General features: G+C 49.3%; 1 protein-coding gene across 1 annotated transcript; it reads right to left on the bottom strand.

Annotated features, from left to right (window-relative positions):
• Nucleotides 1-303: 303 nt before the first annotated feature.
• On the bottom strand, nucleotides 304-24,543 carry Irs2 (insulin receptor substrate 2). Its single transcript, XM_027387881.2, has 2 exons — nucleotides 20,515-24,543; nucleotides 304-2,645 (listed from the first exon to the last, which is right to left on the bottom strand). Exons 1-2 carry the CDS (start codon nucleotides 24,506-24,508, stop codon nucleotides 2,641-2,643), a joined length of 3,999 nt encoding a protein of 1,332 aa, XP_027243682.1. The 5' UTR covers nucleotides 24,509-24,543; the 3' UTR covers nucleotides 304-2,640.
• Between the last annotated feature and the right edge of the window lie 755 nt (nucleotides 24,544-25,298).

Below are 25,298 nucleotides of genomic sequence, written 5' to 3'. Positions count from 1 at the left end.
TAGAATCAAAGTTTCAAGGCATCCAAGCGGGCCAGGTGTGGTGTCATATATATGTCTTCAGTCCCAGCAACTTTGAGGCAAAGTCAAGTGGATGTCTATGAGGCCAGCATGGTCTACATAGTAAGTTCCAGGACAGCCAGGGAAACACTGTCTCAAAAACAAACAAAACCACATGAAAAAACAAAACCACACACACACACACACACACACACACACACACAGCTTATTAATGCCAGACATGCAGGATGAGACTGGATTCAAGTTAAACTGGTTATCTATGCAGAAAAACATCCTCAATCTATATTCATTTCATAAATAATGTATTTTATTTTATTGCATATGGCTATTAAAGAGGGCATCCATGGTCAATACAGACTAAATACAGCATACTAATCTACTCCAGTTTATTCTTGTCTTCAGCGGCATCACGTGACCCCTATATACAGCATGTACAGCGGAAGACAACAGGGAGGGTGACTCTCTTGTTAAAACACAATAGCGAGAAATATATTTAACATCTTGATATTCTGAAACAACATGTACCCAAAGAAAACACTGTTTAATAACTGTTAAAGTTTATATAGCAAAAAATAGTTTAAATTTAAGATTAAGTCAAGCAAAATGTACAAAGACCCAATATACAGCAAGAAGTGTGGCAAACATAACACTCACACATTTTGGTTCCATTCTGTAAACTAAATTAAGGATGTAAATATTGCATATGCCTGCTCTTCTTGAAATGTACAGGATGAGGGGAATTTAGTGTAGTCTTGATTTCTCATTTTGCTCATTTCTGCTGCAGCAGGGACATGCACGTACCATCTGTGTCCTGTAGTGACCACTCCAGAACATGGAGGGTGTGCCACATCTGCCTAAGTGTGCTGTTGTCATCAGACCAGTCAGTCCTACTGTCCCTGGGGGATTTAGTGACAAAGCAAATACCAGGCAGGTTCCTACTCCCCACACTAGTTAAAATTCCAGGGGATTCTTCAACATGTCAATAAAATACAGCATACACCCAAACGGACTCTCACACTAGTGTTGGGTGCCCCGTGCACTGCTGTGATGTGTGGCTGCAGGAAAGTAAACCTTGAGAATTCACGAAGGGTAGGGGTCAATTTACATTCAACTTTGTCTTGCAATACAGCCTTCTTCTACAAGTTCAGCGCAGAAGCAGGAAGACAGCTGCATTGCCATTAAATATATATTTAAGACATGGAATTTTTTGGTCGTCTTCTAAAAAGCCTCTTCTTACCAATGTATTATTCTATAGTGATATATATCTATATACTTATATATATATATATATTCTCCCAAACAAAAACAAAATGACAATAAAAAATAAACCAGCAACTCGCATTTCCAAGAATTAGTGTAGCCTCTACAGGACTATGAAGGAGACAGGCACTGGGGGGTGGGGGGTGGGGGGAGGAGGCAGGACCTCCAGCCCTGCGATGGAGCAGCAAGGTGACGGATATTCTGCTGGCAAGCTCAGCCCTTCTAGGTGACACATGAAACAATTCTACAACACTGACATTTTCAGAACACTGAAAACAGAACCAGGGTAGTCTTTGTCAAGAACTGTTGACAAGCATGTGTAGGGCAAAAGGCGGGTTTTCTTCTTCGGCTATTAACAGTACAACGGCTGGAATGCCTCTCCTCCTGTTCTGGGCAGCCTTGTTGGCCAACAAAGTAACATTATGGCAGAGATAATATATTTAAAAAACAAAATTTGCCAAACCCAAAACAGCCTTGAGCTTTGAGCATGCCTACATTGAGTTTTTGGTTCAAGGAATGCGAGCTAAGGTTCAAACAGGAGGCTCGTAGGCAGGAAAAAAGGCTTTTGCCATCTGAAGTACTTACATGAACATCTACAGAGAGAAGAGTCAAGAAGCCTGTTAAAGGTATGAAGAGAGATCTATCCTTCCCCACCCCTATCCCCAAATACGGCTGACAATTTCCAAAAGGAGGCTGATCCAGTCACATTCAGGAATTATTAGGATTAATCCGTCTCCAAGTCCAATCCCAAGGAGAATTGTCAGTCCCACACCGGGTTGTGCGTACGTAAACATTGCATGTACCTGGACTGGAATCCACATCCACTTATCAGAGAGAGACGGAGGTCAGCATGTGACACGCTGGGGCAGAGCTGCCCTGTACCCTGCCAAACAATCCGGCTTTACCTTGAACTGAGGTAGGACTGTGGTAGTTTTTGGCTATAAGCCATTAAATACCAGATTTGACCACTTTCATGGGCATTGTAGCATCTCCTTGCATGCTGAGTGATTAATCCGCTTTGCCAGAATGAAAGTAAAAAGAAATGACAGCGATGGCCAGGATTCATGAAGGCCAATGGAAATGTCCAATCTCGGGAGTGTACTCCATCAAACTCATTTAGTTTACAAACAAAACAAAATGCAACACAAACAGTGCAATGGTGACAAGTGCCCCTTATGGGAACAGGCGAAGGAGGTGGCCTTGCCTCTTGGTTCCTTATCTAATACAATTCACAGAAGTCTCAAAATGTAGAATTGCTCCCACTGCAAGGGAAGTGAGCAGCGTTGGCTGGAAACATGCTAAGCATTTCCTTCAGATGGATTCGGAGTTTGATGTAGTGGTGGTGATGGAGCCTGCAGCTCTTCACTCTGAAAAGGAAAGATCAGATAACTGGTGAGCCACACTCCAGGGACCACAGGGAGCTCCCCCAAACCCACAGACCTGCACTCCAGCAAGGAGGTTAGGCAGGGTTCTTGCCTTCATGACAAACATCTGTGCTGAAGGGACCAGCCTGCCTCCCCAGGCACTGGGGACCAATGACAACTACCACACGTGACCTCAACAGTCAGCCTAGGACTCCTCAAAGGAATAAGGGCTGCCTGGAGTCCACTTTCGTGGCCCAGGAAACTGCCTGTTATCTTCCCTCTTCTTAAAAATACACAGATTTAGGCAGGGCAACACAGTATGATGGAACTTGTCTGCAATGAGGTCAAACACTCCTACAGTCTACAGATGATTGTAAAACTAGTAAGGGGACCTCACACCTTTAATCCCAGCACTTGGAAGGCAGAGGAAGGCAATCTCTGTGAGTTTGAGGTCAACCAGGGTGGCAAGGTAAGACCCTGTCTGGAAAAACCACCCTCAAACTTAAAGCCACAGGGTTCTCAGCACCCCTCAGAGTGTACATATCTCCCCAAGTACCAAAGCTACCAACTGTGCTGTTGAGCTGAGTGGCAGGAGGACGGTCACATGGTCATGTGACTAGCTACACCTGTTTTTTCCTTCCAGGGAGAACCAGCATGTCTCTCTCTCTCTCTCTCTCTCTCTCTCTCTCTCTCTCTCTCTCTCTCTCTCTCTGTGTGTGCGTGTGTGTGTGTGTGTGTGTGTGTGTGTGTGTGTGTGTGTGTGTGCAGATATATACTTACATTCTTTTGTCAATGGATAGCACAACTTGGAAAACTGATATCACATCATGGTGACTCTGCCTTTTTATCTTAAAAGCTCCTTGGCTTTTAAAATTAACTGGCATACTAACTTTACATCCCTCCCCATGATGATAGCTACAAGGCAACACCGGGTCTCAAACTGCTCAGACCTCTTCTCTCTTAGCTCTATTATCATCTTCATCATAAAGCCAGACAAACCTCTAACACTAAATGAAATTCTAACCTTTAACTCTTGAGCCTCATTCTCTACTGAGAGAGAATGAGTGTGTGTGTGTTCTTTTCTTGAGTTCACAGGACTGGCTCAGCAAGAGGTTTGCAGTGTGCCTTGAAGCTGAAAAGGAGCCCCCCAAAACACCCAACCACAAACAAGAATGTGAGACTACTCTCCAACAAAGCACAAATCTGTGCAGACAGAGCCTGTCAGGTATGAGGCAAACACCCCCAGCTCTTCTACCTCCCTTGAGGATGTGACACTTGGAGGCTGGGCAACTTCAGGTTTTTGTTTGTTTTGCAAGTTTTGCATTCTTCAGACAACTGAGAGATAAACATTATGCAAACAAAGTCAACAGACACTGAATTCGGTATAAGGAAAGGGCTGCCATGTAGGTCCTGTCTTAACCATACCAAGATTTTCCATACCAAGAGACTCTAGGGTACAGAGGCACCTGACTACTGACAGACTTTAACAAGCAGGGCCCAAGTTTCACAATAAAACTACAACATCTTGCCACTCAGGTGACCCCAGTGAAATTTCTACAAGAGAACACCAATCAAGTTCACTCTACACAAGACTTAGGGAGATGAAGCTGAACCCATGATCTTGGAAGGAGCTCTGTGAGGTCTGCACTTTCTTGGGGATGACATCCAACTCCAAGCATCAGATCTCCAGGAGCACACATCAAGGGAAACTTGCCACAGTGCATTTATGGGCAAAGCTTGAGCTGAGAGGCAGGAAGAATGTTATTCACTGTACATGGTCCTTTTGGCAAGATTCTTACTGAATTCTATTCTCAGGTAGGGTCTCTTCATGCCAAAACAGTATTTTTCTGGGGAGATGAATGGGTGTCCAGCACTTGTGCAATGAGACAGGGAGATTAGACACAGCACTGAGATGAGCTCTGAGACCTGTGTGTTCTCAATGGGCAACTCCCACGTTTTCTCACACAAACACCAGGGTGACACAATGTGTTGGAACTTGTCTTCTGTGAGGTCAAACACTCCTACAGTTTACAGATGATCATAATACTAGTATGGGGACCTCAGGACTCTTGGGGATCATGGGATTTCAACCTTAGTGTCTACACACTAACAGAACTACAGTTAGCAATAGTTCCTTAAGACATGTCTTGAGGTGGCTTCAGTGATGACTGAGCCAGTGTGGGAGACCTGGAGAACCTCTATAAACAGGATGAACCATCAGAAGTGATCCTGGGGGTGGGGGTGGGGCTGCAGAAACAGGAAATCAAGGAGACTCTGGGAGACTCACCGGACCCACAAATTGTGGAAATTACTTAAACTGTGTAAAGGTGTGTTACATTTGTTTCTGCTGCATTTGTTTAACTACGTAAAGATGTACAGCACTTGTTTCGCCTTGCTTGTCTAAAGCATCTGACTGCTCTAATAAAAAGTTGAATGTCCAATAGCTAGGCAGGAAAGTGATAGGCCAGACTGACAGGCACAGAAAATAAGGAGGAGGAGAAACCTAGAAAGAGAAGAAAGGAAGGAGAGAATGAGGGAGAAAGAGAGGGACACGCCCAAGACCAGAAGCCAGGCAGCACAGAGCCAGCTATGGAGAAGCTATGAAAGTAAGCTATACAGAAGGAAAGAAAGGTTAAAAAGCCCCGAGGCAAAACACAGATGAAGAGAAACAGGATAATTTAAGTTATATGCGCTAGCAAGAAATTCATAACTAATAATAAGTCTCCATCGTTGGTGGCCCTAAAAGAAAGCTTGCTATACCCACTCTATGGAGCCCTAAAAGTGGGAAGCTCCACTAAAGAAGGTGGGTAAGAGAGAGAGATTGCTTTAGTAGCTTCCACTTTTCCATCCTTATGGAAAGAAAGAAGGCCTAAGATTATAACTGGCTATCTTCATACCAATGTCCAAAACATCCTTCTCCAATGTGAACGGGTGGCAAAATCTATGTTGGGCATGCTGGCCAGAGCCCTGACTACCATAGCCAGGAGAAAGTATGCCTGAGGAGGGCAACATTCAGGAGGCTGCCTAGGCCTTGAGGGTTGGATGCCTAAGATCAGGCCTCTGCCCTCACCAAAGCCCCTACACCCTTTCCCAGTCCATCAGGAGAGATAACAAAGCCAGGAATTGACCTGAATGCAAACTAGGATGTATGTGCTGTACCCATGAACTAGGAGGTAGGTTCTATGCCTTTCTGTTTACCTTTATTGGACTGGTTTATATAGAATACGAGGAAGGAAAACATTTTCTAACCCTGACATTCCCCAACCTTAAATATTTATAGTTCCTAAGGATGAGATGCCAGTATACATTTATTTATTCATTACCTATGTCAAATCCACTGGAAGCAACACAAGGGTGATTAATTTATGGCCACATTGCTCTGCATGTAGCTTCAGAAGAGAGAGACTCTGAGTCACAGTGGTAAAACAGAAACTCAGGAAGACCCCCCTGCATTGTTCACAGGAAAGATCCACAAACCCCTGTCCTGTTCCTAGTGTCAGCTCCTATGGAGACCAAAGTCACAGTATTGTAAATTCCTTGCAATTCTACACCCCAATCCCTGAGAGCAAAGATGACCTCTTCAAAGTAGCAAGTACCCGGAGCCATGAAAAGCAGACAGAGCAACCGCAAAAACCACCACCAAAGAAACTTCCGTCTACATGTCCTGCCACAGAGCCCAGCTATGCTTCACCTTTGCTCAGTCGTCACTGATGACATGTCACTGGTACATCCCACGTGGGATACAGTCTCAAGGCCACGCCTCCTCAGTCCCTGAGGATGAGCCTTCAGGTCACCTTTTCCGAAGGCAGAAAGAATTCAATGAGTCAAGTGGCTCTAACTGCAGAGGCTCTGCTCAGACCTCAGGGAAAGGGGGGGAGGGGGGAATGACAGGAAGAGAGGCTGCTAAAGGACCAGGGAGAAGGTCTTCAAATCGCACGGGACAAGGCACGGGACAAGCAGCAAAACAAGAAGTAGAAGTACCGATGCCCAATCCAGCTAAGCACCAAACCCGGGAGTTGTTAGCAAGAAAAAAAGATAGAAATCTGGGTCACCTGAGTCAAGGGGACTCCTACCTTCCCTTCCGCTGGGTTTACGCATGTTTGGCATCAAGGTCTTTCACATGTCATAGGTCAAGGTCCCAGGCATACATACACCTGGGTCAGGACAGCTCTGCCCTGGGGAGCTCCAGACCTCCTCAAGCCTTCTCTCTCACAAACAGCCCCACCCAGACTCTCACTTGGAGCCCCATTGAGGTTCTGTGTAGAGCAGAGAAGAGCAGGTGTGGACTTGGAGACATACTCAGGGTTCTGAATCGCTAGTGCTATTTAAAGGAATGTTGATTTGCATGACAAAAGAAAACCAGAGCCCACTTACTTTATATTTCTACTAGCAAATCACATGAAGGAAGAAATGAGCCCTTTGGTGGGTTCCCACATCCTTCAAGCCCATCTTGATGCCCAGTTTAGGCTTTTTATTTAAACAGAGAATTAGTTAGGAAAACAGGCTTTTCAGTTGGAAGAGAAATTCCTAGAAAAATATGCCTGATAATTTAGTATCTTCTTACTTTGCTAAGAGCATAAAAAAAAATAAAAAAAAAAAAAGGTCAGGTTGGGTGTGATAACAAAGCCACCAGAGATTCTAAGAAAAACGGTTACTTAACCTTTCCTCTAAATTGGAAAAAAAAAATCATTTAAAAGGAAAACATGGATGATTAATGGATGATTAAGCTCCCTGTGACAACCTGCTTCAGAGTCCGACTTTCTTTCACGTGAGCTCTCACTTCCACTGACAATTAAAATCCTTTCATTCTGAATGCCTGTTATTAAACAAACTCCCTGCCTTCGAGTTGTAACTTGCTAGTGACACAATCAGTCCCAGAAAGGAGATGAGATGATGTAGCTTTCTCAAGGCCAGAGTCCTTTACTCAGCTTAATTCTTCAAGGAAGGCAGCCTCTTAATGGCCCAGCATGGTGTTCTCAGAGGCCTTCCAGCCTGTGAAGCACCCAACTTCAAACTTCCTCCACACACTCAAAGCTTCTCCCATGGGAACTTGCCAGCTCAGCCTGGGAGGCTTTTACAAGCCAAGGTTTCAATGGCTGTTTCCTAATGTGGGCATCTAGCATGCTTCTCCCTAACAGGAACCCCCAGCTTCATGCAGGTGCAGATCCAACGCTACTGGACCAAGCTGTTTACAAGCTCCAGTCCAAAGCCCTGGGAGTTCAGTCTTCTGAAACCCAGGGAACCCGTTCTCTCAAACCAGGACATTCTAATCCCAGGTTAAAACCAGAGGAAGAGGCCAAAATGATGAGGGCCTTTCAAATGGGCCAGGGTGGAGGGTGTATGTGAGGGTTGTCAACTTCTCCCCAGTGTTGTCAATGGGAGGCTCCCCATGGCCTCCAGGACAGATGTGTGGGGCCCAGTGGGAGTGTGGAAATCAGAAGAGCCCATTTGAGCCTGGTCTCCACTTCTGTTTTGCATCAATTGTTCTGTATTGTTCTGCTTCCTAAGAAATGGTGTTGTGTGTATCTGAGAGGGTTACAGCATGATGCTATGGGCACATTTATATATTGGAAAGGATATCAGAAATGGACTAACCAGTTCCTTTCTGGCTGGCACCTCCTCTGGCTGTATTCTGGTACCAGGAGCAGTTAAAGGTTACTAGTTTTTAAAACAAACAGTAATTCCTAATATAATTGCCATACATTGTAGACATCCGAAGAGCCACCTGCCCCATGTACATCTGTCCCCTCGTCCCCAGCTCTCCACACTTTACCCAGCCCCATGACAACCAACCAGTTTTATTGAGCTCTCTGTACATTTAACCTGGATGTGTTTTAAGATTCTACGTATGAGATCATGCAAAGTTTTTCATTGGCTTTTTATAGAACGCCCTTCAAAGGATATTAAATACCTTACTAGTATCTGATCCTATTTAATGAGTAAGACTAGGCAATTTACACATGCCTTGGGAAACCAGCTTGCTAGACTGCAATGTGACCATGTCCTTCTGTCCTCCATGTCCTCTGTACTCAGGACACTGTTCCTTAGTCAAGCTATGTTCAACGAGCACAACAATAATAACAACAAAATCCTTGTAGTTTGGGCCACTTCTCAGAGCAGAAAAGATAAACATAACCTCCAAAATGAAAACAAAACCTGAAGGTGTTCTGCTGGATACCCAGGAGGAATACTTCCATCTCACAAATGACGATGGTACACAGCAAGAGCCAGCCCATATCTCTACAAATAAAGTTTTACTGGATCACAGCCACTGTCACTCACCTAGCACAGCTGGGTAGCTATGACAACCAAGCGTGAACCTTCACTATCCAATCCCTCACAGAACCAGTCTGCCAACCAGTCAAGGCACATGAACCCACCAACATTAAACAAGGAACGCAAAGAGTAGACACAGGCAGGTTTGTCAAAACAGCACCACACATTTTCCACCTGTGTGTTACACCTGAGACTAACTGATACCCCTGGAAATTATCTGCAAGCTTACACACTTCAGAAATGCAATACTGTCTGCTAAAGGCCACGCTATCCTCTTACAGACCCTGTGAGTCATAAGACCCAGTGTGAAGCCAGCACTACTCAGAATGATCCTCTCTAGCTTGTTAATGCACAGCAGGGATCAGCATCATCTGGTCACCACCAAACGCAGGCTTTGTTGATACTCTGGCTTCCCAAAGAGAGCCTGACACCTACCACACTTGCAATTCATAATCTGCCCAAATCTTTCTTGGGTCACTTGAAAATGTGATTTCACTTCCACAGCTGAACCAGCATTAAAATTACAAATGTTCTCTAAGAAGCTTCCTTCTTCCCTCAGATGTAGCACGTTTTTTTGTATGATGGCTTACACTCATGCTTTATGTACACTATAACAATGCTTACAAATGGAGTTACAAAACCTTCTATTGTTTTCCTGTCAAATTATGGAGAAGTAGAATAAATACGAAGAGAGGATTCATGCGCTTTCCTTCAACTGATAGCTGACCAGCTTGGGAGCTGTGACGGCTCATACTAATTGTTGAGTTGATAGGATCTACCATCAATTGCCTTGGGACAAACCTCTGGAGCATGTCTAAGAAAGACATTTCTAGATTGGGTTAACAGAGCTGGGAAGACCCGCCCACCCACCATGGGTGACACCATCCATGGGTTAGAATCTTGGACTCAGTAAAAGGGAGCAATTGAGCAAGCATCACCGTTCATCTGTTTTCTGATGGTGGATGCAATGTGACCAGCTGTCTCAAACTCCTGCAGCTATGCCTTCCCAACAAGATGGACTATACTCTCAAGGAAGCTTTGAGTCAAGACAAACCCTACTGAGTTGCTTTTAGCAGGTGTTTTGTTGTAGCAACAAGAATAGGAACCAAAAGCAAGTGCTCAGTGGGGCCTCTTTCCAAGCTTGTAACCCTGTGAGCCACCTCTCACACAGTGCCATCCCTGCTCCCTGAAACCCATACAGCTTTCCAAGGTTCAATGGGATATACAAGTGGGATGCATGAGGCTACAATGGCCATAGTCAGACCCAAGGTGGACTCAGGACCATGGCTACCAATCAACCAGGTGATTTCTCAGCTAAGTCAATCACACCCACTCCTGAAGACAGCACTATTCTCTCCCCCCCCCCATGTATCACAGTGAAACTATCAAAGGAGATTCTATATAGAAACCATAATGACTACAAACAAAACATACATGGATATTGATTTTCTACATCAAGGAATGCATACTTATGGCATGATTCACACTCTGTGGTCAGACTCCTTCAACTTCAGTCATACAGGCATGCAGCCACATGCCATGTTCTGAACTACAAAGACTTCTTCAGACCTCAAGGCCCTGAGCTGCTGAGGAAGGCTGGTTCCTCTGGCTGTTTGGGGAGTCACAGCAGCAGGGCATAGGGGACCTACTGTCACAGCCCCATCTCCTCCTAAGATACCTCAACAATGCAAACAACTAGGATTTTTAGCAGCCCAAGGACCACTGGGAGGCACATGGAACTATGCAGGCAGGTCCTAGCAAAGGGGGCACCAACTCAGCTGACTGGGTGAACATGTTGAGGAAGGAGAACTCATGATGGTGGGAACTCTAGGACACTGAAAGCTAAGAGCCTCCAGAAGCCCAGGACATCACTGACTCTCTGCTCTACTCAAACCATGACAGGACAGAACCAAGCCAAAACCTACTGTATACCACCAGGTAGCACAGCATCCAGCTCCCACAGCAGCTGCCTTCCCTGCCCCGCTCTAGCCCCCCCTGGCACACAGTTCAGTCAGTTCCATGGGATCCACAGGGACTCAGCCAGTTGCACATGCTCTTGCAGTCAAAGGCCAGCATATGCTTACAAGGTCAAGTCCACATGGACCATGCTTCTGGAAAGACAACTTCAGCCCAGGTAGAGCCTCTACTAGCCACCCACACTAGGGCACTAAGGTCCAGGATGCCTGGGTCAGAGACAGGGCCAAGGTTCCTGATGACAGAGTAGTAGACAAAGCCAACCCTTCTGGATGGCTAGATAGACCCAAAGCAAGAACATGCTACCTGTTCCTGTCATTCAGGCCCAGGGGCAGAGGCTAGACACACCTATAGGTCAATCAGCAGACAACTTATGAAATGTCTTCTCCCAAGCCCTCTGCACCAGCTGAAATGGACAGCTCAAAAGAAGGAAACCCAGCAGCATACAGGCATGGCCCCACAGAATGAAGGTCTGCAGGGAGAGGATCCCCATCTCACTGTCAGAGGGTGATGAACTACGGAAGGGCTGGAGGAGGGAGGGATGGAGGAAGAGGATGAACCACAGAGGGAGAAGGCCTCTTTGAGGAGAGTGCCCCCAGGAACACCTGCTTATAAATTGATCTGACAATGAAGAATTTTCTATGTATATACATTTTCAAAATTCAGTCTCCATGAATTGCCCCCCCCCCATTTCCCTTGGAAGGAAAGCAGCCATGCCCACAGTGTACCACAGTCCTAAGTAGCTCCATTTCGGACTTCATAACACAAAAAACCAGCTTCTCAGTGGTGCTCTCTAACCCACGTGGTGGTAAATCCTGCTTAATGCTTGGAGCCTCCAGACCATTATTTGTATACTTTTAAAATTTAGTGGAGTCATCTAAGTCTGCTTTTAAGATTTCTCACCCCACTTCACCGTTTCCCCATCTGCCAGGGGCAGCCAAGATCTTGAACAGAGGTGAGGGTAGGGCAGTGGCCCAGGGTGGCCTAACTCGGGGAAAAGGACAGGAGAGGCTTCCCCTGCTTGTCTGACAACCAAGAAGGCATAGGACAACAGGGTCATTGCAGTGACAGGTGGCTTCCCGGCATGTGCTCAATTACAGAGAGGCACATGATCAGGGAATCCACACACACCATACTTGGAAAAGGCTTATATGTTTGTGATAGCAATAGACTCTTCACAGCATGCCAGAAGATGGGGAATAAATGGGATTCCTAGTTTTTACAACTAACTTCATAATTAAATACATCTAGAAGATACCTCAGGTGGAAAAAAAAACTCATTTAAGCCCACGAACTAACTAAAAACAGGGCAGAAGCCTGGTGTGTGTGTGTGTGTGTGTGTGTGTGTGTGTGTGTGTGTGTGTGTGTCTGTGTGTGATGTTGGCTGAGAGACCAGTTTCATTCTGCCTAATCTATCCCATCCCCCTCTGAAGCTAAAGGAGCAGAGATAAGCTGCTGTTCTCAACTTTCAGCCACTTCTGATTCCAGGAACAGCAGAGACTCCCAAGGCAGTCTCCCCACCCCCATGGAGACAATCACCTATGAACACACGAGCAGCCTGTCCTGCAGGAGCCAGCTGTCCCCTTAAGCAAGAAGCGCTTCTTTGGACCATCTTCAAGAACCAGAACTGAGATAAGGATGACGAAACCACACCTCAACAGGGACTGCTTAAATACATAAGACCCCTGACCCCAGACCTAATGTTTCCCTATTTAAACCCAACACACAAGTCAGTGCCCTAAGATGGACCTGTGGTCACATGATGCACGTAACCATTCGTGGGTCTGTTGAACAGCCAGAGTCCATTCTTCTGTCTTAAAAATTCTGTGTTTAGAAAGTACTAGACAAACCCATGATGGGCAAGACAGTGAACTTTGAACCTGACCCTCCCCTGAACCTGGAGAAGCTGCCTTCGTTCTGGTTTGACTGTCCTGTGAAAGTCTCCCATCAGCCTGCTCTGGGCAAATGCTGCTCATGATGGCAGCAGGCTCCTGGCCCAGGGCTGCCATCTGCTAGGGAGTAGGAGTCCTCTTCTATGATGCAGCCAACATAAACAAGACAATCGCCTAGAGCAGTAGACCTTCCAGTCTCTACAACAGTTTTTAACTCGGAGCATCTAATGAATTCTTGGTGTGTCTGTCTAAGTTTTCTTTTATAATCACACCTCCTCCAAAGGGGGCAGATGGGTCCAATTCAATATGAATGAAACCCATTTGTCATCATGTAAGAATCCAGCTAAATGATATTCCCCACAACTTTTTTTTTAAAGGACCTTAAGAATATTATGACCCCATGGGATACGTGGTCCCGAGAAGATAACCACGCAGCAACAGATAGGTGATTCGCTACTAACTGATCCTGAGGCTAATTCTAAATTGGTGTTTCCAAATCTACTCATCATTAAGTGAGTTAATGACTCATCACTTTGGAAGCTGCTAACGGGCTGTGAGGGGTGTATGGTATTCCACGAACAGGGCACAGAAACTGAGGATGTTAACCCAGCCTGTATCGAGGGTCAGCAGGGCTTCTCCTGCCCTGAAGAGCGAAGGAAGGCTTCAGTGTTGCCAGGTAGCCTCAGCCTTCTTGTTGAACTAGCCTAGAAACATTTCTTCTAAACAACATTCCTCAATCCCCTCTGCCTGTTTTGTGAGCAATCTTCTCACTGGGCACTTTGCTTTTCTATCTCAAATGCATCCTTTCATCCATACCCAAGCAGTTCCCTAAACTGGGTGAAACAGCAGAGGGGCTGGTGGAAAGTGCTGTACATGCTCACCCATGGCATGCCAACCTCTGTGCCACCTTCTCCAATGCTCTCCTGGTGGTGTTCAATAACCATTTTACCCTGGTTAAATCTGACCTTCAATACTGTTGAGGCAGTGGTTCCCACTGTGGTTCTGTGTCCTCAGATACACTTCTGGAGCCCCCTCCCACATCCTCTACTTTTCACACTGAGCTGAGGCATTTACATCAAGTACTGTGTCCATACCCTGTGCTCTTTACTAAAACAACAACTGCGAGAGGAATAGAAATGTTTTATTCAGGACAGATCCAAGAAGCATGGCTGGACCATGAGAAGTTACCACCAGGAGTTAAGTCCAAAAATCCATGGAAAAAATGAGGGTTTATAAATTGTATGTGTGTGTGTGGGGGGGACATTTGGAAATTACCACAAAGTTCTTGAAATTGACAGGTGGAAACTGGCTAAAAAATAAAAATAAAAAATAAATGAGAGGTCTTTCCCACAATGTCCATTCTTCCATCCTTCTTCCTTAACTGTTCCCATTTCACTCTGAAACTGTAAAGAGGAAAATGAGAGGGAAGGGGAAAGTAACTCATCCCTGCCACACAACAGAAACAGGAAATAGAAGGTCAGCAGGGAAATTCTGAGGCATATGCGTTTATGTGCTCTCCAAGCAAGGACCCAAGAGCCCAACACTGCTCCCTCCCTTTGTCCTAGTGACCTTGCACAGGTCACCTGACCCTCTGACCAGCAGGTTCTGTAATCTCATCAAAAACCGAGTCTAGGGCTGGAGAGATGGCTCAGCTCTTAAGAGCATTCATTGGCTACTCCTTCAGAGGACCTGGCTTGGATTCCCAGCACCCACACAGCAGCTCACAACCCTCTGTAACTCCTGTTCTGTGGGATCTGATGCCTTCTTCTGGCCTCCTTGGTCAGCAGGCACACATACATGTGGTGCACAGACATAAATACAGGCAAAACACCCGTCCACATAAAAGCTGAGTCTGCATACATCATAAGATGCATGACGGTCACATAATGTTACACTTAAACACACTACAAAAAAAAAAGTTTGAATTTTCACCCAGTTGTGCCCTGTGAAGTTACCTTTCAGTATTGCTCAGAATGTTTCTTTTTCATTACACCCAATGAGTAGAATTCTTCCAGCATCACACTGTGTTCATCACATTTCTGGATTGTTAATAGTATACTTTATTCCCTGAAGATGGCCTGAGTTAAGTCCACAGAGTGAGGAGAGAAATCTCCTGTCATAGCAATAAATATTAAAACATTCCACTGTGACCACACACAAAAAAAGCAGAGTCACCCCTAATATCAACATAGGGCTTTTGAAGCAATAATGAAAACGGTATCCTAGGATGAACTATAGAGTTTACATTTATGCTTTGAAAAAAACTCAAAGCTAAATACCATGATAAATCACTAAGAACTGCACCAGCTCTCTATAGATGAAAAGAATAGAGAACCAGTATTCTTGAGGTGACTATACAGAGATTGAATGTCCTCAGAAAATATATTAGCATTCAAGTCTCAATTAAGTAGAAAAAAATTATGGGTTTTGGAAAAAACGAGTACGAAAACACAAACACCAGCTCTAAACAAGTATTTTTGGAAAACCTGATACTTTTGCAAATAACTATTAAAAAACTTGGTAAAGTTCGTGTAAAGGTTTACCTTTAAGATATATTGTGGATTCCAATGTTTGGCTCAATTTCAGTATATGCACAAGAAATAAGAAATATTTTGCAAATGTCATTGCATAAACACCACACCAAAGAAAGTGGAACAGTGTTTAAATCATTTGCCTGCTCTTTTTGGCACATATTTGGACAGATAACTATGACTGTAAAACTCAGTATTTTTTTTTCTTAAGTTTAGCAGACAAAAAATTGCAATTATTAAGTGGACTGCTTTATCATCCACACACAGCCTGTACATTTGAACACAACTCCATTTCAGCACCCTAACACAATGAAGTCAATTAAGACCGCCAAGTCCAGAAGTGTCTGGCACATTCTGCACCCAGCAAGCAGCTCCTGGTGTGCAGCTTGGTTCTCTGTCTATCCCAACTTTCCTCTGCATGTGTTACTTCAGGGCACCCTCAATAGGAGCCTAGAAAACTAGCCACAAAAGACACCCGAAAGGCCAGTGGCCACCACTGACCTCAGCATTTCCCTACCAGCTCCCTTCAGACACATATTGGCATCTACCCTTCTCTCCCTGTGCCATCCACCTCAACCACACCCCTTCCCCCTGCAGCCTTGACTGATACATTCAGACCAACAAAAATAAACAAGAGAATTCTGTTCAGTTTCAGAAAGCAGGGCTGCCACAAAACCCATAGTGGAATAAGTAACACAACCTTTGTATCAGATCATTGTGGAGACACAGAAATTGTGCACTAAAACGGTAACATTAAAATGCTTGGCACATCTTGCATTAAAACATACATTCTTTTGTGCTGGTCTGGAAACTGAAGAGACTCCATGCCTACCAGTTAGTTCTCTAGGCAAAGGGGCTGAATCTTGGGGCTCAGCTCCCCTCTGAGTCCAAGTGGCCCCACCCTAACTGGCAACATAGATACAAGAATAAAGTTACATTTTCCTTTAAGTTTCCAAGGTGAACAGAAAACATTCAATTCTGTACTATCCAATGCTCCCTTCCCAAAACAAAACAAAACAGAAAGCTGACCTGCTTGCCAAATCTGATAGCAAAGTTACCACTCTCTTAGAAAATGCTTCCAGAGAAAAGGTGTTAATAGGAATCTAATAGCACGCCTTTATGCCCAGCTGCTGCCATGAAAATTGTTCTTTTGGGGGCCAAGAGCAAAGAATCCACCATGTTCCTACCCTACAAACAGGCAGCACAGTACTGAAATCAAAACTTCAGGAATGACCCCCAAGTTAAGTCAACAAACAAAACGGAATCCCTGCTGAGCGCTGGCTAATTAAATACCTGAAGTTTGAGGGCTTGGCTGTTAGTTAGAGCTCCCAGCATTAAGAGGCAATTTTAAAAATGTATATTCTAATTACACATCCTCATCTTGTCAACAACTCCTAATACCTGAGCACATCACAGGAGGGAATGCGAAGCCTGCTTTGAAGCCAGGGCAGACAGCAGGCCTGTTTTTCTTAATTGTTCTGTTACTATGTAATTTGAATCTCCACATTGTTACTTTGTTACTTTCATTTTTTCCCCCTTCTAGAACAAATCTTGTTTTGTTTTGCTGCTCTCCTCCCACGTTGCTCTAAGGCTGAGCTACCACCTGGCTTTACAGAATTCTTAAAGAAAGGAGGTGGGGTGGCTTTCTTAGAGCACCGAGCACAACCAATAATGGGTCAGGGAAGGTAAGGCATTGTCTCCATTCCCAGACTACTGAGTTCAGGTTTTATTTATTAGTTTTTAATTTAAGAGTACTCATTTCCAAAAGTACTTTGGCTGCCCACATCCCCAACAGCACAGAACTGCTGTTTTCCTAACCCTCCTTCTGGAAGGGCTTAGAGACCCAGCAGGGGAAGGACTGGAATCTACTGCTCTGCAGACAACACAGCCAGACACACCGGGTTGTGTTCTCCGGAGGAGATTAGCAACCAGAACCCTGGCTTCCTCGCTCCGCCCTCCTTCCTTCCAGGCAATACTTCAGTAAAGGCTTTTCTTTCAATAAAGGAAGCAGAACTGGCCACGTGACTTTCATTCACCAAAGCCAGAGTGTTTCCCTTAGCACCTCAGTTGCCTCTTCCTTAAGAGGTGAGAGCCATCCTGCACAGCAATATCTCATCCCCCAGGCACCAGGCCTAGGTGGCACCCACTGAAGCTTGCTGTGCTGGCTCCAGAGATCAAGGCAGAACTTTCTAGACTAAATCAAGACCCTCCCAAAACCCCCAGCTCCTTTGGAAACACTCCACTTATCTGACAACCTTGTAAAAGAAGGATGTGTGAATAGGCTTTTGATCAAACCGAACTAAATACAGCCGCTTCCCACAGCACTCATCTACCTGCTCAGCCTCTTCAACATCAGAAACTAGCAGCATGAAAATCCCTCTACAGAGGAAAACCAACATTTTAGGGAGCATGCCAATCTATAACCCTATTGTCAATAATGTGCATAATTTTGTAAGAAGTAGTTTTAAAACACAGTTAATTCAATTAACTTCCAGTTCCCAAACAAGACAACAATCCATCGGACTACACAAATACTGGGGTACTAGCCTCTTAATAAGCTGTGTAAGAAACACCCACCCCCATTCCCAATTCAACCCCACTCGACTATGAAACACTGCCAGGACTTTGTCTATATTCCTTATGCACACACTACCCAGGTTGAGCTAAATTATTCCGTGTCTGTGTAACTCATGAGGATTGCCCAGGAGAAGATGAGCCAGCAGCTTGGAATGGAAGCACAGGGCACTCACTGCTGAGAGCCTGGGCAGAGCTTGGATAGCATCGAGGACATTCTGCATTTCAGCCTCAAACTCATGCTTCTAGCCTGGTTTCCACAAATGGCCCTCTCACAGCATACCACTATACAAAAAATGTTTCATACGCATACACCACCAATTTCTATCTGGATGTGAGCTACACACAGTAAGACGTTCATCCAGGGGTTCTCGGTGGTCCTTTGTGGCTCAACAAACATCAAGGGTTCAGCTCTGTGGGCCAAGAATTGTTCACCTCCCCCACCACACTCCGATACTGCTCTCTACTCAGGTCAATATGCTAGAAATCTAATTTGGCATGTATGCCTCCCTTTGAACATGTGGCTTTGGCACAAAATAGAGGAAAAGTAGCTATCTGTTTTTCTCTAAAATACCCTTCTTAGGAAATTTAGCATAACTTCCACAGAACTCAGAACAATAGTAACCAAGCTGCCTCTGTATCTGCGTGTAGGAAGAACCGTTTGGATTTCACTCGTGTGAACTCTGCAGGCTGACAGGAATTTTATCCCGGTGGGAAACCTTAAGCAGGACTAGAAGAACCAGGTGTCTAAACACACTCCCCCTGCCTGTGGGTCAGCATTCTTTCTCATCTGCCAGTGAATACTTTCTGAAGGTAGTGACTATACCACAGGCTCCAGAGTGTGGGCTTTAGCTGGGGGGTTTCCAAAGTAGGAGACCACCCACCCAGCCCCAACTCTGCCTGTTTACCCACCTCCTCTACCAGGGACATGGAAGTTGCTAAGTGTGTGTGGTGGGGGGCAAACAGACTTTCCCGATTTGGTCACACCCTGTTGTGCTTAGATGACCTGTGGCTTACCTAGCCTCAACTCCTTGGCTTTAGAAATTTTGTACTGGCAGCATGGTAATGCTGGTGGTGGCAGCAGTGGAGCATGCCTTTGATCCCAGCACTCAGGAGGCAGAGGCAGGTGGATCTCTGTGAGTTCAAGGCCTGCTGGGTCTACAGAGTGAGTTCCAGGATAGGCTCCAAAGCTACAGAGAAACCCTGTCTTGAAAAACAAAAGAAAAAGACACTTTGTACTATTTAATAAAACTTTGACCAAGTGACTTTCACCTGGAAGACTGACCACGAAGGAGACACTTTGCCTCCTTCTGGCTGATTTAATTAGATGTTGAAGTGCTGTTCTACTGGTAATTCCTGGAGACTCCTCTTCCTCTGCTCCAGTTAGTAATTATAATAATAGAAGAACTAGTTTTTCATCTATTACCCTAGAATAATGGTATTATAAGCCTGAAGCCTATGAATTAACAGCCCCAAATATACTAGTCTGAATGTAGATAGCATTGTTCTGCTCACCCTAAGAACCAAAAGTGTACAGGTCCCTGTGAAACACCACCAGCTCCACTGTGGCACCAGTCTGTCCTGCTAGCAACCCCATCCAGAAACAGACAAGGCAAAAAACAGCAGAACTCAGCACTCCAGTCCCCCTTACCCTCTTACACTCCAGCCATTTCATAGACACAGACACTTCGTCAGCTGCACAGCAAGATATTTGAAAATTGGGGAGCAGATAGAACCCTCCAGTCCCACTGTTCCTGGGAAAGGCCTGCACTTCAATCCCTGATCCTGAACCATGGCTGAGTATTACCGCCTGGGGTGCTCTGAGGAGCCGAGCCCATCCTGTCCCTAAGCCAACTCCCACTCCTTGATCCACCCAGCCCACAAGGTACTTCCAGTGGCTCCTAAGTTCCCAAACCTCCCCAGAGATTTATACTTATATCCAGCATTACCTGGGGACTTATTAACAATGCCATTTTGTCACCTTCTGGACCTGCATCACCAGAAATCCTGGGAGGTTTACTTGCCTAGTACCCACAGACAGGAAACCCTCCAGGAAAACGCCCAGTTATGCTCAGGTGAGAACAGCTGCCATGAGGCTATGTAAGCCAAGCTGCATTACTACCATGTCCTTATGAGAACTATGGTGCCTCTTGGATGGACAAGCTTGTCACAGTGAGAACTGGATATGACAGGAGCTGCTGCTCTGAGCAGCCACCAAGACTTATGCTCCCTTCCTGAGGGACTCTGGGGTGTGTTTCAATAAACCTTCTAGCTGGATAGCAGTGGCCTGGGGCCCAGTCACTCACATACAGGGCCTATATTGGCACCTTTTAGCACCCTCAACTGTGAAGATCTAAACAACTTCCCTCTGGAGTGGCCACTCTGCAGAGTCTCCACCCAGCCAGCAGATGGGAAAGGCAGGACCACAACGACCCACGCAAGAGATGACTGGACCTTAAACCAAGGTCAAAGTCTCCCCAAACTCTACTCAAAAGCTAAGCCAAAGTTCCTGACAAGCTCTTCGGGAAAAGACAATGGCAGCCAAGGAACCACTAGGGTAGAGTGACATCCAAAGCCACCCAAAACACCACCCTCCCTCACAGCCTCAAGGTCAAAGGACCTCACCTTTCACGACTGTGGCTTCCTTCAAGTGATGGGACAAGAAGTCGATGCTGGCATAGGTGCTGGCAGAGGGCAAGGCTCCAGTGCCTGGGCCCCCACACACCCCGCTGCTGCCAGTGCTTCCCACGGTGCCGAGGAGACCCCCAAGGCTACGGGTCCGGCCCCAAGAGCTCTTGTCTCCTGGCTGTGGATGCTGAGGCTGAGTCTGCGATAAGGACCCCTGCTCATCCCTCACATCAATGGCAATGTAGTTGAGGCCGTTCTGGAAACCCACGGAGGTCTCTCTGCGCATGGGAGAACTGCTCCCTCCCGGACAGCCAATCAAAGCTCCAGGCTGACCCGGGTTCCATGGTCTAGCCTGTGGCGCTGGTGGCACAGCCACCGAGGGCTGTGCCTGTCCCGGGGATGTGGGTGGCTCATCACTTCCTCCCAGGATGCCACTGCCTTCACTGCTTTTCCTGAGAGAGACGTTTTCCACAGAGGCCGAATTGTGGCGCTTGGAGTTGTGGGCGAAGGAGGGGGACACTGGGGTGACTGTGGTAGTAGAAGAGAAGGTCTCTGAACTGTGGCGACGTCGCCCCCCCTGTGGGTCTGCACGGATGACCTTGGCACCCCGGTGGGGATCAGGGGGCTGGCTGACTTGAAGAAAGGCCTCCACCCCAGACACCTGCTCCATGAGACTTAGCCGCTTCAAGCCCGATGTGGGACTGGTCACTCGGGCACCTTCTGGCTTTGGGGGTGCCGCAATAGGTTGTGGCGGGGTAGCAGCCACACCAAAGGCCATCTCGGTATAGTCGCCATTATCCCCAGGCTCCGAGGACTTTGAGGAGCCAGCAGTAGGTCCCTGGGAAGTGGCAGCTGATGCTGGAGGCAGGCGGTATAGCTCTCCTGGGGCAGGTGGCAGAGGCTGCTGCAGAGAAGAAGGGGAGGCAGAAGGACGTGGGGGTAGCGGTGGGTATGGGGATGAGGCCTCTGGGGAGAGAAGGCCATCCATGGAGCCCACTGTGTCCCCACTATGGGTGCCAGGCTTAGGGGACTTGGGAGAACTGAAGTCCAAGTTCATATAGTCAGAGAGCGGGGAGCGCTGCCGGCTGTCACTGCTGGTGCCTGGGGTACCTGAACCCAGGGATGATGCAGGACTACTGGCTGAAAGCAGCGAAGAGGATGAAGCTGCCGATGCCAGCAGTGGGGGGGCAGGCGGGGACAGCCGGGTACCTGCCTCACCAAAGTCAATGTTGATATACTCGCCAGGGCTCTTGGGCTCTGCAGGTAGAGGGTACTCTTGCATGCTGGGAAGGGTCTGCAGTCCCTCCAGGGACAAGCGTGTAGGTCGTACTGCCCTACAGCGCTGGCCCAGGAAGCCCTCAGGGCGGCCACCACTGCCACTAGGCCTCATGGGGGAAGGCACTGCTGAATGATGAGGCTGGGTATGGCCACCCCCAGACGCCCCAAAGGTGCCAGCCAACTGGGAGGTCCCTGGGGTGGCCTGGGGTTCCAGCCTCTCCTCTTCCAAGATTCGCCCTACAGGGGAGCTCATGAGCACATACTGGTCGCTGTCCCCACTGCAATAGGGAGCCTTGTAAGAGCGGGGCAAAGAGCTGTAGCAGTGGCCAGGGACACCTTTGAGGCCCTCACTGCTTCCACGCAAAGCTGCTGAGAAAAAGTCAGGTGGCGTGCCCGCAGTGCCAGCCTCGCTGGGGGACATGTTGAGGTAGTCCCCATTGGGGAGCAGCTTTGGGTCTGCATTCTCCATGGACAACTTGGAGCCACACCACATTCGCATGTACCCGCTATCCTCTGGGGAGCTCTCCGCGGGGGAGCTGGCTTTGTAGCTGCCTCCATTCACTGGGAAGGTCCTGCCTGCCCCTGAAGGGGGTGCTGGCACTGCTGCTCCTGAAGGGGGCAAGGCTGCTGAGGCCACTGACCTCGGCTGCATGATCTGCTTGGGGGCAGACACACTGGTGGGGCTCATGGGCATATAATCATCACTCTTGCAGCTGTTGGGGCCACCACTCCTGAGGGCCGCCCCAGGGGTCATGGGCATGTAGCCATCATCTGCCCCTAAGTTACTGCTAGAACTCTTGTGAGAGCCAATCTCAATGTCTCCATAGTCCTCTGGGTAAGGGTGGTAGGCCACTTTAGGAGAGGACGCAGGGAACGATGGGCAGAGGCGTCCTGAACTGCCAGAGAAGGTGGCACGCATGAGAGTATATTCATCCAGGGAGGCAGAGGAAGGCTGGGGTACTGGCCGCTGCCTGGCAGGCGTGGTCAGGGAATAAGTCCTCTTCCTCAGTCCTCTGTCCAGGTCCTGAGCCCCATCCCCAGAGACCCTGCGGTAAGGGCGGCCACAGTGGCTCAGGGGTCTATCCATGCTCATATACCCATAGAGCTCGCCCCCACTGCCGTCCCTGGCTGGCGGGGTCTCTGCGATTGACTCGGGCGTGTTGCTCCTGTGGCTACTGAAGGCTCTGAGGTCGCCAGGGCTGGAGCCATACTCATCAAGTGACATGAAACCCGGGTCACTGGGGGAGCCGGAGGCTGAGGCACTGCCGCTGGACGGACGCTGGCCTTGGGGGTGGTGCAGTGGATGAGGCAGGTGCGGGTGGGGGCCGGGGGGCAGCGGGTAGGAGCCTGAGCCGTGCCCACTGCTGGAGGACAGGCTGCCAGGGCTGGTGGCTGCAGGCGGCGAGTGCGCCACGGGCATGGACATGGAGCGGCTGTGTTGCAGGGCGCCCCCTGCCGGCGCCAGCGTCACTTTGCTCGGGCGGCCTCCGCAGCCGCCGCTCAGGGTGTGCGAGCGGCTCAGGGGCACGCGCACCGGCCCGGGACTCAGGGGGCTCCCGGCTACCGACATAGGCCTGCCTCCCGCTGCCCCAGCCCCTGCTCCCGTGCCGCCGTCGCCCTCGCTGGCTGTACGGACCCGACACGAGGTGCACTTGGCTGCTGGCGGGGTGGCCGCCAAGCTGTCGGTGCGCGAGCGGCGCACAAGGCCGGTCTGGCTTGGGGGCAGGTTGACCAGGTGATGGTGGCGGCGCGCGCCCGGCACGCTGATGGGGTGCGTGGCCGACGACCCGGACGACTGACTCTTGCTTCGAGGCCGGAACTCAAAGAGCTCCTTAAGCGCCTTCATGGCCTCCAGAATGGTCTCGTGGATGTTCTGCGCCACCACCGAGTCGTCGGCTTGCATCCACAGCTCGCCGGGGCCGGTGACCGCCGAGCGGCCCACCTCGATGAAGAAGAAGCTGTCCGAGTGGCCGCAGCGGCGGATGTTCATGAGCTGCAGAGTCACCGACGGCTGTTCGCAATTGAGTTTCACGAAGCCGATGGTGCGCGCAGACAGGCATAGGCGGTATACACCGGTCAGGTTTTTGCTCTGGCCCAGGCCCTTGGGCTTCAGGTTCACCTGCCACACCTCGCGGTAGACTGCCGTGGCGGGCGTCACGAGCCCGTAGTTGTCATCGGAGCCAGCGGCGCCTGCCGAGCCACCCAGTACGCCAGGAAGAGAGGCGCTGCAGGACCCGCCGGTGGCCCCGATGCCCGAGGCCCCATCACCAGAGCGACCCTCGCTGACCAAGTCGGTGAGCGCGCGGTACCAGCCTTCCTGCTCCTGCTCGTTCTCCGCCGCCACGGCAAAGTACTCGTCCTTGGTGTAGAGGGCGATCAGGTACTTGTGCTTGGCGTCCGCGCGCTTGTTGATGTTCAGGCAGCAGTCGAGCGCGATCACTCGCTTCGGCGCGCCTGCCTTGCTCCTCCACTTCTTCTCGCTCTCGTAGTACTCCAACCGCGGCGGCTGCGGCGGCGACCCCCCGGCTGCGGCTGCCTCGTCTCCGCCTGTGCCGGGGCCGCGCAGCACGAAGAAGCGCTTGTGGCCGTGCTTCTGCTTGCGCAGGTAGCCGCACTTGCGCACGCTGTGGTTGTTGTTGTTGTTGTTGTTATTGAGGTTCGGGCCGTCCCCACCCGCCGGCGCGGGGGGCCCAGGAAGGGGCGCACTAGCCATCGCCGCCGGTTCAGGCCGCACCGCCCGGCTGGGCACGCAGGGGATGGCGAGGGCCGAGGGGCGCGGGCGGGGGCGGCTCCCCGCCACCCGTCGCCCGGCCGCCCGGCCACGCGCGCGCGTCCCCCGGGCCCAAGCGGTGGTCTAGTAGGCGCGCGCCGCTCGGTGGCGCAGGGCCCTCCGCCGCTCCTAAGGATGCTTGGCGCGGGCGGTGGCCGCCCCCCGCTCCGACTGTCCGCGGCTGCTGCCTCCCGGGCTCTCGGGCGGCGCCCGGGGACTGGCTGGCTGGGCCGAGAGTCGGGGTCCCCGAGCCGCGGGGCCGAGCTTAGGACGCGCGCGGTCGGCCTGCTGCCGCCGTTCTGCGCTGTGCGACGCCGGGCTACGTCCGGACACTCGGGTCCCACGCCGCCACTGGGGCCGCTGCTTCTTCTGCTGCTGCTGCTGCTGCTGCCACCGCCAACGACGACCCGGGCTTGTCGCGGTCCCCGCCGCACAGTGAGTAACACATCGCGCACCGAGTGACTGAACTAAGAGCAAAACAACACGTGACTCTGCGTTACGCAGGCACACTCGCGCGGACGCCCCGCCCCATCGCCCCGCATTGGCGCCGCGTCCCCCGACGGACGGCGAGCCGGGCCAATGGGCGTGAGGCGCGGGGGGGGGCGGGCCGACACCGGGGGCCGCGTTTCCCGCCGTCCCCTCCCCCTCCCGCCGAGGCCCGGGGCTCGGCGGGGGCCGGGCCGGGCTCATTAATCAGGCGTTCGTTGTGGGTGCGGGCGGGGGCGATGCCACC

The sequence above is a fragment of the Cricetulus griseus genome (genome assembly GCF_003668045.3).
Source record: "Cricetulus griseus strain 17A/GY chromosome 1 unlocalized genomic scaffold, alternate assembly CriGri-PICRH-1.0 chr1_1, whole genome shotgun sequence".
Classification (NCBI taxonomy): domain Eukaryota; kingdom Metazoa; phylum Chordata; class Mammalia; order Rodentia; family Cricetidae; genus Cricetulus; species Cricetulus griseus.
Note: the sequence above shows the minus strand (reverse complement) of the source record. Positions and strands in the feature narration are given on the sequence as shown.